This window comes from Misgurnus anguillicaudatus, chromosome 25 (genome assembly GCF_027580225.2).
Source record: "Misgurnus anguillicaudatus chromosome 25, ASM2758022v2, whole genome shotgun sequence".
In the NCBI taxonomy this organism is placed as follows: Eukaryota; Metazoa; Chordata; class Actinopteri; order Cypriniformes; family Cobitidae; genus Misgurnus; species Misgurnus anguillicaudatus.
This window is the reverse complement of record NC_073361.2, coordinates 28,646,645-28,661,079: the sequence shown is the minus strand read 5'-3', so window position 1 is coordinate 28,661,079 and position 14,435 is coordinate 28,646,645. Positions and strand designations below refer to the sequence as shown.

General features: G+C 35.0%; 1 protein-coding gene across 2 annotated transcripts in view; it reads left to right on the top strand.

Moving 5' to 3' along the window:
• Positions 1 to 14,435, top strand: part of asic1c (acid-sensing (proton-gated) ion channel 1c) — a 127,341-nt gene that overhangs the window by 46,305 nt on the left and 66,601 nt on the right. The window contains exon 1 of one of the 2 annotated variants that reach the window (XM_055182771.2): positions 12,268 to 13,081. The exons of the other annotated variant lie outside the window; for it this stretch is intronic. Within the exon in view, the coding sequence (XP_055038746.1) occupies positions 12,557 to 13,081 (525 nt within the window). The 5' untranslated portion in view covers positions 12,268 to 12,556. Of the gene's footprint in view, positions 1 to 12,267; positions 13,082 to 14,435 lie in introns of those variants that run through there. 2 annotated transcript variants of the gene reach the window in all.

Here is a 14,435-nt window from a genome sequence, read left to right as displayed (position 1 = left end):
AAAGGAATGGTCTACTCATTTTCGGTATTGAACTGTGTTATTACCTTAGCTGGGAAGAGTTGGTGCATCCCTCTGTCGTCTGTGTGCGTGCACGTAAGCGCTGGAGCGCGCTGCGACACTTCGATAGCATTTAGCTTAGCCCCATTCATTCAATGGTACCAATCAGAGATAAAGTTAGAAGTGACCAAACACACCAACGTTTTTCCTATTTAAGACGAGTAGTTATACGAGCAAGTTTGGTGGTACAAAATAAAACGTAGCGCTTTTCTAAGCGGATTTAAAAGAGGAACTATATTGTATGGCGTTATAGCACTTTTGGGAGTACTTCGACTCGCCTGAAAAGTCCGCTCCCCTTCTCACTCTCATAATGGGAGAGGGAGGGTGTTACTGCGCCGAGTTGAAGTACTCCCATAAGTGCTATTACACCATAAAATATAGTTCCTCTTTTAAATCCGCTTAGAAAAGCGCTACGTTTTATTTTGTACCACCAAACTTGCTCGTATAACTACTTGTCTTAATAGGAAAAACGTTGATGTGTTTGGTCACTTCTAACTTTCTCTCTGTTTGATACCATTGAATGAATGGGGCTAAGCTAAATGCTATCGAAGTGTCGCAGCGCGCTCCAGCGCTTACGTGCACACACACAGATGATAGAGGGGATGTATCAACTCTTCTTAGTTAAAGGAACAGTATGTAAGAAATGTATATCAATTAATCTTAAAATGGCCCTGATATCTCACTAGACATTAAGAAATCATTTTCATTTCAAATACTTATATCACTGACAACAGTGGTCTGGCCAGGATATTGTCATTTAAAAAGGAGAGTTGCAGCCCTCAACTGATGTTTATGTTGTCATTTTGTGTATTGGCCACCAGTTGTGTGACTGCAGTACCAGTTTTAGCCACAAGTTTTGTGATTGCAATACCAGTTTTGGCCACAATCCTACATACTGTTCCTTTAAGGCATTGTTTCTCAAACTTTTTTAGCCCAAGGACCACTTTATCTTCCATTTTTTTTCTGAGGACCACCTAACAGAATCCCACTCTAACACGCCACCAAAAAACAACAAAACAGGAAGGATAAGCTACGTTTAAGTTTAATATGCAACTGTTTCAAGTCAAAAACTAATTTTTTTAAAACAAATGCAATGCTATGTTCAGAAATTATTATATAAATTTTATTTCATTTGAAAAAGTAAATGTGAAATGAGTTGCAGCTTAATATGAACAACAAACTGCACATGTGAAAAAAATGCACTTAAACATACTATAACAGCCTATGTCCCACTTAGGGCTCTATCTTACACCCGGCGCAATGCAGCGCAATGCGCGACGCAAGTGTCTTTCGCTAGTTTCCACCCTAATTTTCACGTTTAGCGCCGCGTTGTTTAAATAGCAAATGCATTAGCGACCCCTTTGCGCCCATGGGCGTTCTGGTCTGAAAAACGAGGTGTGTTCAGGCGCATTGTTGGCGCGTTGCTATTTTGAGGCAACTAAAATAGACTACGCCATTGACCAACAAAAACCTGGTCTAAAGTCTAAAGTCAATGGCGCAATATGTTTTATGTTATTTAAAGAGCGCATTAGTAATATGCGCCTATAAACGGGAGGACAACGCGGGTTTGCTTATCACAAATGCGCAGCAGCACAAAAATGCTTTTAAATATGAAAGATTAAAGGATTGAATTTAAGAGATTATTATTGAGTCTCTTGGACATATTTATAAATGAGGACTGATTATGAGACGTTAGAAGGCGCAAAGAGCTGCTTTACCTGCAGCCTGATAAGTAAATAAATGCTTTGCTTTAAACAAATGCGTCTGTTTTTAAATGTTTTTTTTAATGCTACCTCACGGATTTATTGTATATGATGTACCTGTGGATATGGCGAGATGAGAAACATTTGTAAGTAATGCTTAAAAAAACTCTTTGCTAAAAAAAACGCTGTCCAAAGTGCTGAAACGTGAGGAGAGCCGTTTGTAATTTTTAGAGTACAAACCTTATCTTACATACTTGTAAATTATTTTTTGATGATATTGGATAGCCATACATTTAAAGCAATTACAAGCCTGCTTTTTACTTCCATGACTAAAAGAAAACGGGTTTTAAAGGTTTTAATAAAAAAATAACAATTTAAATATAAGTGAAAAACAACACAATTATTTAACATTAATCTTAAACTGGGGATCTTCTACCTCCGTTTAGTTTTTCAGTTTACAAAGTCCGTCATCTAAATAGGGATTAGACATAGCGCCAGCGCAACTTGCTTTTAAAGGGAATAAGAGCTGTGACTCTCATTGGTTTACTGCACGTTACGCCCAAAATACTCCCATTACAATAGGACCTACCCTTTTCGACCATGCGCTCGGCGCAAAAACGATTTTTCCCGTCGTTAAATTAGCAAAAGTGGATTCGGACACGCCCATATAGACGTTGCGCTGTGCGCTTTAGACAATGCGCTTAGATCGTTAAAATAGGGCCCTTAATGTCATTCCAAAGAGCCATTAGTTTAAAACTGAGGTGGTGGGTATATGAAGTCTATGGTTGTAACTATGGTAACAATAAAATACTGAAAAAAATGTTCCCCTTAATGTCCAAAATCACAGAAATTACAGGGATTTTACACATGAACAAAAACTAGTACATTACAAAACGAATAGATCTGTGGATTTTAGCTGCTTTCAGTTGACGCTTGATCTTTTCTTTTGACTCCTCTTTGGTTTAGCCAACCGATCCATTTTTACGTTATTAAAACAGAAAGGCAAGAACTGATATCACAGTTTCGCAAGCGCATTAAAAATCTACTTAAATAAGTGACGATTGTATAAAGACATGCCTAGTTTAGGTCATCTTTTGGCGGACCACTGGGGGGGTTTGGCGGACCACTAGTGGTCCGCGGACCACACTTTGAGAATAACTGCTTTAAGGTAATAACATAGTTTAATACTGAAAATGAGTAGACTATTCCTTTAACAGTAGTCTGTGAACATTGGGATATGGCCAGACATTGCTTTCCTGGCATATATGTTTGTCTTGCCTAACACTATTAAACCATCTCACCTTTGCAGAACACAATTACACAGAATAAGAATATTCATTTGTGTATTTTTATAGGATTTTATCGTTAAATTTTACAAACCTGACATATGGGTACTGCTACTGATTTTACTTCTCCTTTGAGTGGCAAAACATTAAACAAAATTGCTAGCGGTGGCCGTGAAAATGTCAGTATAACTGACAATTATCAGCAAAAATTTTATTATAAAACGGGCAGTTCTGGTTCTTCATTCTGATTGGTTGAAACGCGTTCTAAGCCGTGATAAAATACACCGGTAACCTCACGGTTCAGACCACATTACATAAGTATCACTGCGCCACTGTTGCTGCGTACTGATTTATGAGAATAAACACAACAGTCTTTAATCATATTTTTAATTTGTCTACAATTGCACAATTAATGGCGATATCCAAATAAATGTCAATAAATACTGTTGAGTCATCTCGTCGATAAAGAGAAAACGTTGTCTGAGGAGTTTATAACTGAAGTTCATACGCCCGCTATTATCCACTGGGTGGCGATCTTACCCAATTTAACACTGACGCATTCACTGAAAACACCGTGTAGTACTGTTCATGTCTGAATCTGATTTCTTACTAAAGTTCTTCACATAAATGGAATTATCTCCGCTTTTAGCTGAAAATTTGAGAGGTGATAACTGATAAGAGAACAAATTAAGGTAGGATGAAACTTTTTTTGTTGTTGTTGTTTGAAAGCGGATGGTCTGTTCTTTCATTTTATATTTTATTTTTATTTAAAGAAGATCATTTTTCTGTAAGGCATTAAACTAAAACCGGGTGGCAACTTAAAAAAAAAAAACGCTGACGGGGAAAGAGTTCAGCATGCTTACAAGCATATTTGATCATCACTTCAACAGCACAATATAAATGTTAATGTATAAATTAGATGAATGGTGATTTATAAAATAAACACCACCGTCTTTAATCATATTTTCATTGTATCTTTGCTGCGTCTGTGTTGTTTGTGAACTGTGCTCTGTTTCAGTCACACTTGATTCTGAGGAACTACTTTGTTTGGCGGAAGAGTAATATTTGTACTAATATAATTACAACTTATTTGTGTTTTATTTTATAAAATCCCGCTAACTTTATGCATATGAAGTAACCGTTTTATAAACGCAATAAACCCCTCGAAGCGTTGGGTTACCAGTGCATTTTATAACAGCTAAGGGGGTTTAGGCACTAACAACGCCCCTTAGCTGTTATAAAATGCACTGGTAACCCACTGCTTCTTGGGGTTTATTGCTTTATTAACTTGCACTTGATAGTGACTCCAGCAACTTGTCAACCCACCTGTGGTCAGTGGACGTTGGCATGGACGATCAATTTACTTCTCCTTTCCGTGTTTCTTGGCAGTCGATAGCTCTGTTAGTAGGGTCTATCGCACAACAGCTTTTCCCCATTTAAGATGTTTTCGCTGATTTCACACTGTACACAAATTCTGCCCCTCTGTCTTTTGTCACTCAGTGGGCATAACCGCAGTCACTTTCGCCGAAGGTGATGTCACGTGCATACCCTATATTCCTGTAATTTCAAAATATTCTGCACCCCTAATATATTGAATTTGTATTTATTGAAATTAAATTTATTTGTTATTAGTTATTTGGCTATAAAAGTTTGGGGGTTATTTGGGAATACAGTAACAAACCTCAGAATGTCGTCATTGGCCAATCAGAATCAAGCATTCCAATAAGCATTCCATGTAATACGCTGGTTATCAAATACTACAGCATGCTTATTGTGACTGTCAAAGTTTTATATTTTCGGAAAGTACATTTTTATTTAACCTCCAAGATCACGACCGTAGATTTTTTTATGTGATTGTGTCTATTTCACTGGGTTGTTCTTGATTTATGAAGTCTGTATCTTCGCACTTTCATTCCTGTCTAGATGTTGAACAGTAGCAGTTGGCACTTTAGTGTAAAAATCGTCTGCTTGGATCAGTTGTAACTGCAAATGTAGGGAAGAGATCGATGATAAATGGTCCATGTAAAATGACTGCCCATTCTATGCAACGCAGCTATAAATCAGCACAAATCATGATCCTTTGTTTTATTCTTTAATAATAGAGACACTTTGTTTCAAAGGAACTCTGGAGGTCATCACTTTATAGTGGGCGGGGAAACCGTGCTGGTGTAAAGGTTCACCCAAAAATGAACATCGTCTTCATCTTACTGTGTATTCCAGTTATTTTCATGCAAAAAAAATGCAGTATTTTGATGATAATTCATAAATTGACAGCTCATTTCATTTTTGGGTGAATACCTGTGGTTTTCCAACTTTTCAGGTCAATGCTATTGCTTTCATGACCACATGTTGTTGTTGTTGTTGTTGTTGTTCCATCATCTTTTATTCACAAATTGCACCCTGCCAGTTTTTGATCGTCTTTCAGCTACATGCATAAATCACAATGCGAGCTTTCAGACAGACATGGAAATAAAGACTTGCTTTGCATTTTATTTAAGTTAAAAGGTCAGAAATTATTCACCGCATGATACAATCATTAGTCTAAACATCCTTTGGGATCCCTGAGTCAGAATTCGAGAAAGTGTCTTTTTTTCTATTAAGTGGGTTTCAAATGTACATTTGCATATTGAGATGGGCGTTCGTGTTTGACGGACTGATGCTAGGCATAAATGATTATGACTTTATAAATGCAGATGCCCTCTGGTAAAGCCTGTGAATTACTTAAAAATCTGAAGTTCATAATTACCAGCATTTATTGTGCAAGAGTCCCATCTACAATGTTTTGTTATTTATGATGCATTATTTGCTTTCCAGCTGAATTTTCCAAGCCGCGCATAATGCTCGAGGGCATCTGGTTTTGTTTTGATGGCCCTTGAAACCTTGCTGGTTGTACTGAATGAGAACGTGGGTTGTTTACTCAAATCACGCTCCTGTAGACAGCTAGATACAGTTGAGCAAATGTTTTAGCACCTGCCTCCGTTTCCTTTTAACAAGCTTTCCACATGCTGCCCAAGAGACTCTTTGTCTCAGTTCTACCTTATCTTCCCTCCGGCTGTTACACAAATTTGTCAAAGAATCACGGGGAAAAAGTACAGTTAATCAGCCGATCAAGTTAAAGACACTTTACATCAAAATTCTGCTATTCATTGTTTGTGAATTGTTTCAAAGCAGCTTTACATTAATAGAACAGAAAACACAGAAAAATCATAAAACATAAGCAGCAGAATACAGCAGTTAACCGTACTAGCAAGCGTAGTAATAACGAATATAAGAGGGTGCTAGGTTAAGCCAATGTTAGCAGACTCCCCAGGGATTGAAAACCCCCTAGGAGAAAAACCCTGCGGGTCCTAGGAGGGGAAAAACCCTTTTGGGAGAGAGACAGACATAGCTGATTCTTTAGAGGATGTATTATAAATACATGTAATAGGTATGATTTTTTTTTTTTACAATTTTATGGGGATTAAAATATAATTATATATGTGTATTTATAAAACGGTTAGATTATCGGAAAGATTATCTTGTTAGACTTATTTAAGAGCTTATTTTTTTGATGATCCAAAAGTCTATGCAAACATTTATGGCCTTTTCGACAAGGGAACCAGTGTACCGCTAACTTCTAGGATGGCCTAAAATACGTTATCCCTGCGACAGACTATATTTAGTGGCTTAAATACTAATGCAAAGTCTCTGTTTAAGTTTTGTAACTTTTTTATTATTTTCCATAGTTAAAGCAACACTAAAGAGTTTTTGTACCTTAAAATAACGTTTCCAAAAAAGTTTGTCGTTCATCCACTCGAAACAGGGTGAACGGCACATTCACATTCGCTTTGCAGCCATCTATCAGCCAAAACCGCACTAAAAAAGTTTCCAAACGTCGAGTCGCGGTGCTGTAGTTCGAGTGAAAACTATAAAACTTTGCTTTACGGCAAACCTACAATCCAATCAGAGCCAGCTTTGCTGCAGTAGGCTAAATTATTTACGACAGTGGTAATGGACAATTCCGATTCCAACCTGTAGGGGGAGCAAAGAGCAAAAACTCTTTAGCGTTGCTTTAAGTAAGTGCAGCTTTTAAGAATGGTCACATTCTTCCTCCATAAATGCGCACATGGAAATTAAAATAAATATTATTTGTTATTTAAAGAGACATACCTTCTTGGGTGTTGTTCTGGTTTGTGCATTTTAATTGACAGAATTTCTACCAATTATGTCGTCCCGAAAACTTTTTTTAGCTACTTTGTCACATCCATAACACATGTTTATTTTCCCTTATTGAATATAGAAAACATGAACATAGACCGATTAATTTTTTTAATGTCTGGACTCTGTAATCAGGGGTTCAGAAAAATATTGCTAATAAATAAATTATCTGAGTAATTATATTTTAAATTTTTGACTGAAATGTCACATCCCTGCATTCAATTTTTCAGTTTAAAATGGGTATGTTAATGACTTTGGACATCAAAGGGATCACAAGAGTCCAAAATCTTGCTGTTTTTCCACAAAACATCCCTCATAACCCAGCATGAAACTCGACCGCCCGTCTATTTCCACATTCTCATTAAAGGACAACAGTTTGGCATTTGACATGAACATTTTTGATAAGGCAACTTCACAAAGAAGGAAGGTTCATTAGCCCTCGGTTCAATCTCACATAGTCTTTCATATTGTTTCCACAGGGATTAAAAAGTCACCTCTTCCTTTTTAAATGCTAATTATTGTTTCATTTTCAAAGGAATTTGTTTGTGTCATTGATGGTAAAACTCTCTCGTATACAGGGCCTACAGTACATGTTACAATAACAACATCTATGTCCTTTCGATTTCTCAGTGTGCATTTTTATAACTCTTCTCACGTCTCTTAATTAAGTTCAAGGTAAAGTTCAAGTCAAATTTATTATCATTTTTACCAAGAGAATAGGTCTATTAATTGTATTTAAAAATATGCACGTAAGAGAGAACTTCATGATATGCTTGAGTCTGTCCAGATTCATTTTAAAGGGCACCTATTATATAATATATTTTCAAGATGTAATGTATATGAGCTTCAGGTTTGCCCAGAATGTGCCTGTGACGTTTCAGCTCAAAATACCCCACATATCATTTATTATAGCATGTCCAAAATGGCTGGGCGCAAAAATGTGCTCTTTTCGTTTCTGTACCTTTTTAAATGCAAATGATCTACTTACTAACAGTGTTGGGGAAAGTTACTTTTAAAAGTAATGCAGTACAATATGAAGTTACTCCCCAAAAAAGTAACTAATTGCGTTACTTAGTTACTTTTCATGGAAAGTAATACTTACATTACTTTTAAGTTACTTTTGCGTTACTTTTTCTTACTTTGGAGGTGTTTTTTTATGACCGAAAAGTTCTGCATTTAGAAATTGCATATTTTTTCATCTCAAAAATGTCAAGCTCTGGTCTGCCATCTCCATTTCTGACTGAAACCGTTCACGCATAGAGTATGTAATTCTACTTAAATAGGTTCAGTTTAATGCAGTACATTGTTTTTTACATCTAATTAATAAAACTGAAAAGTAACTTGCATTACTTTTTTTAAAAAAGTAACTCAAACATTAATGTGTACATTTATAAAGTAATGCGTTACTTTACTTGTTACTTTAGAAAAATATTATTATTCTGTAATGCACGTTCAGTTAAGATGTATATGATTCCTGTGAATACAGTCTGAGACAATAGTATTTTATTATTGAGACATGGCGCACAGCGTAGAACTTGCTAAGGGTGGAAATTGGTAGGGCAGGACTGTCAGTCATTGGCCATGGGCGGGGGTTTTATCAGTGTGACGTCACATTAACAAGAGAATCGAAATAACATGTCTAATGAGACTGCTTTGGTTTAACTGGGATTAAAAAAATAAATGGGTGGATTTTGTATTGTACAGTGGTTGTGTTTATGTCCAAACCTTGTAAAAGTGGATTTTGCATAATAGGGGCCCTTTAAGGCCACCGTACCTATGTGCCATATTCATGTCCCCATTTAAAGGCTCTTATTTAATGTGCTGTAGAGAACCCATTGTGTTTTAATTCAAGTAAATGTGCTAGACTAAGAGGGGACAATTACCACCAGGAGGCAGCATTGAACGTTTTAATGCTATAATGTCAAATTTGAAAGCTGCAAATCAATAAGTCCAAAGATAATTAACATCTATACTCCTATTGATTTTCACGTTGGACCTTCTTTGCGTACAGTATACACCAGACAGGACATTTCTTCATTTCGCAAAATGCATAATTCATTGCAAAATCTCATAGACTTAAATTTAACCCATCCTCATTTTTATCTCCAAAGTTCCTCTGCTTGATGGATTTTATGTCCTGTCTTCTATACTCAGGCGTTCCTTTCATAGGCTTTAAGTGGATTTGGCAATCTTCATGTACTGTATAGTAACGTTGACATTTCCTGCATGTCTGGGAAACGAAGTGCGGGATATGAGAGCGCATGCCGGCTGAGATCAGTAATCTAAACACGCTTGAATGCGGCTCTCTCTCTGTTGAAAGGGCCCAGGCACGCTGAAATGCTGATGTGAAGGATCCAGCGTGTTAAAGCTTCATATTGGATCCTGCATCATAGTATGTGAGAGTCTGCTGGGCTTCACTGATTTCAGCAGTGCAGCGGCCAAACGGATTCAAGAGATTAATTGCTGAAAATGCAGCGGCTGGAGTAACTCGCTTTCTGAGCTCGTGCTCACACACGTGCGCACTTTGCTGTCTATTCTTTTCGGTGTGAAAAATTTGCATCTTAATCTAGTAAAGATGAACAATAATTAGATAATTTAGGATGGTTCTTCGCGTTAGTAGTCTATAAATATAGTGAAATCAGCTTTTTTTTTCTCTTAAGGCACATTGCGTTTGCAAGTTATGCAATGACTTTCCTTTTTTCCTAAAGGGATACCAAATAGAGATGCACTTATTATAAATGTATTTAGTTTTTTGATACAACTGATAATTTGACACAACTTGGAGTCCTTTAATCACATTCTTGTATTTAATCAAACATTAATTTTTTTCTTTTACATAAAATAAATCCAGCCTGTTGCATCCAGAGTTTGTGACTACAAACTTGCCAGCTTAATTTATTAAGTAATTAGCAACCAAGTGAACCATTAAATAAATAATAATTACTATTGCATCTCGGCAAATGTTTTCTCTGCTGCTATTGGCTAAACATCACTAGTTATTTATTTATTTATTTATATTAATATAATATTATGTCCTTTTTTCAGCTTTCTATAATGAAGTGGTTGTCTTATGTTCATACAGTGCTGGTAGGCTTTGAAGTGATAAAGTATGACATTTATTAATGTATAGATATATTTTTAGGTGTGGATTGAACTGAAAATTAAAGGAACAGTATGTAAGAAATTTATATCAATTAATCATAAAATGGCCCTGATATGTCAATAGACATCAAGAAATCATTTTCATTTCAAATATTTATATAACTCAACAGTGGTCTGGCCAGGATAATGACATTTAAAAAGTGGAGTTGCAGCCCTCAACTGATGTTTATGTTGTCATTTTGTGTATTGGCCACCAGTTGTGTGATTGCAGTACCAGTTTTAGCCACAAGTTTTGTGATTGCAATGCCAGTTTTGGCCACAATCCTACATACTGTTCCTTTAAATGTAGATATCAGATAACCCGGTACATTTAGTCAGTAACTCTGATCTCTGCCTTTCCATGGTGATAAATGTAAAACAATTTCTGGGAATTTATCCGGCAACTTATATATTATAATATATTATATTATATTATATTATATTATATTATATTATATTATATTATATTATATTATATTATATTATATTATATTGTATATTTTAGTATATTGTATATTTTAGTACATTGTATATTTTAGTATATTGTATATTTTATTTTAGTATATTATATTTTACTTATATAAAATATTATAATATAAAATATTATAATATAATATAATTACATTATTATATTTTTTATATTTTATTAAATTTCATTATATGTTTTATTATATATTATATTATAATTTATATATTATATATTTTAGTATATTATATTTTAGTATATATTATATTATATATTATATTTTTTATATTATATTTTATTATATATTATATTATAATTTATATATTATATATTATAATATTATAATAGTAGTATAATATAATATATAATATATAAATTATAATATAATATATAATAAAATATATAATGAAATTTAATAAAATATAAAAAATATAATAATGTAATATATAAAATATTATAATATAATATAATATAAAATATTATAATATAATATATACTAACATATATAATATAATATTATAATATTAGTATAATAAATTATATATGTTAGTATATATTATATTATACTATTTTATATTATATTATATTATAATATTTTATATATTACATTATATTATATTTTTTATATTATATTTCATTATATATTTTATTATATATTATATTATAATTTATATATTATATTATACTATACTAATATTGTAATATAATATTATATTATATATTTTAGTATATATTATATTATAATATTTTATATTATATTATATTATATTATATTATATTATATTATATTATATTATATTATATTATATTAATTATAGTATAGTATAGTATAGTATAGTATAGTATAGTATAGTATAGTATAGTATAGTATTTTTCTATTTTTGTGTATTTTCCTATACTTGTTTTGTAAGCTTTTCTTTTTAATACTATGAACCAGGATTCTGTGTCCTTAATAAAGATTAATAATATTATATTATATTATATTATATTTGCAATATTCAGTTCTTTCTATCTGATCCAGATATATATGTTACTAGATTTTTTAGTCTATTTTCTGTCAGGAGTGCTTGCTTGTGCAGAACGATAATGTGTTGTGATGGCTGTCAGGATGTTGACACATAGTTCCTAGGTGTTTAAATGTCTTCAATGCATTTCTGTATGGTTGCTAGGGTGTTGAGTGGTTGCTACAGTATGTTTCTGCCTCCTGGCTGAGTCAAAAGAGCCCATCGCCTCTTAAGAATTACAGATGTGATTTACAATCCAAGTCTGTCTGTCATGTGAACATTGTAATTTCCCATCACTAAGGTTATCATTCATGTGTGTAGCACAAAACAACACACCACTAACAGGCAACAGACCAGCTGCCGGCATTTCTGTCTGCCCTTAAACACTTAATGAATTTTTAGACTACATCATTGATTATTTTCTATAGTTTCACGTGGGTATCTTCTCACCCCTTATCTACTGAGGGACTAAGTTTCATTCCACATGAAACCCAATCTTTGGCTCTATTTGACCTGCAAGAATGCACAAAACGGAAACCACTGTCAGCAAAAAAAAAAAAAACCCTGGGCATCTCATGTTTCCAAACCTCCAAAGAACCAGCTTTGACTGCACCACCCACCCTTCCCAGCAATCCTGAGGAAGAGCTCTTCTCAGAGGTTACAAGTTTGAGATCCCAGCTCACCATTCAGCCTCAGAAAGAAATGGGCAACGCAGAAGAAGAAGAGCAGCCCCGGCCGTCCGACATCACCGTGTTCGGTGCCAATTGTACCCTTCATGGCTTGAGTCACATCTTTTTACCTGGTGGAGTGACCATCAGGCGTCTACTCTGGGCAGCGGCTTTCACCTCCTCCCTGTCCTACTTCCTTTATCAGGTGGCCGGGGCGGTGTTAGACTATTACAGCTATCCTCATGTTACCATCTTGGATGAAATGGACAGTCCACTCATGATCTTTCCAGCCATTACTCTATGCAACTACAACAGCTTCCGAAGCTCCAAAATTCAGAGGAACGATTTGTTCTGGATGGCGGGATTGCTCGGCGTGGAGCAGAGCGACTTCGATGATTTCATGGCCGCGGTGGGGCAGCCGCCAGATGATAGCAAATTCTTTCCCAGCAAGACCTTCAACATGCTGGAGTTTGTGCAGAGGACCAGCCACAGCATCGATGAGATGCTGTTGGATTGCAAGTATCGTGGAAAAGACTGCGGGCCGGAGAACTTCACAACTGTGAGTAAACTGTGTCTTTGGATGGATGGATTTCATTGTACGAAACTGAAAGGGAATTCAGTCATCAAATTATTTTCAGTGTTTTTAATATTGTGTTAACCAAATAAACGCCTGGGCAGACAAGCGACTAGGTTCAGCTTGATGGTTGTTTAATTAAAACATCTCTACATCATCAATTTCATTTTCTTTTTCATTGGTACCTCTGAAGCATCTTACTACTTAAACGTTACTTAAATGTCACCAACAGTGCACGCTGACTTTAAAAAGATGATCGGTTTCGGTCTATTAAAGCTGTATACATGTAACCTTTAATATATTTTGTTGAAGCAAATTATGTTAGAAAATCTCTCAGTCTGTCAGCAAATGACTGTCAGGACGAGCGAAGCTAAGAGAAGGATTGTGTTTCAATAATATGGCCCATTGATTTGAGTAATAGGGAGAAAGAATCAGTCCTTCTGCATCGATCAGCTGTCTATCAAATCTTAAACCTTATCTTATCCATCATTACAGATGACACAGACCTGCTGTTCGACTGTTACGTGTGAATGTAGGGCTTTAAATTTTATGGATCCGTGATGTCCTTGCTTTTCTCGGACTTTCGATTTCAGCTGAATATTGGTAATTTAAGTTGCCCAGTCAGCTCTAAGTATAGAGAGATTTGATTAAATATGTATGAATTCCTTCATCTGCTGCATACGTTTCAAAAGCCCTAGGCATGGTGGTCTGATCGTCTGACTGAGATCATTAGCAAAAAAAATCTATCCATCAGTCAGCCATGAATGCTTCTAAGAGTTGCACGATGGAACTTTTAATTGCATTAAGGTAAAATAAAAGTAATTTTTTTTTGCACTTTATGGGCCCTATTTTAACAATCTAAGCCTGGGGTTCTTAAACTGGGGGCCGCGAGATGGTGCAAGGGGGGACCCAGTTTTATGACAATTTTATAAAATAAATAAATTTATCATGAATTCTGTGGAATTAAACCTAAAAAAATAAGGCTACTAACCATCATCCAATATGTTTTGTTTAATTAAAAGTTTTAATTAAACAGTTTTTTGTCATAAATTTTCTTTGGAGGGGCCGCAAAGGAATGCGCCGTACACAAGGGGGGCCGCACGCCGAAAAAGTTTGAGAACCACTAATCTAAACGCATGACACAGGTGCACTAAGGGCATGTCCAAATCCACTTTTGCTAGTTTAACAAGGACAAACAGTTGGCGCGCCAGGTGGATGGTCCAAAAGGGTTGTACCTATTCCCTTAATGAGTCAGGGGTGTGTTTTAAGCGTAACATGCAATAAACAAATTAAAAGTCTTATTTTTCCCTTTACCTTTAAAAGCCAGTTGCACTTGCAC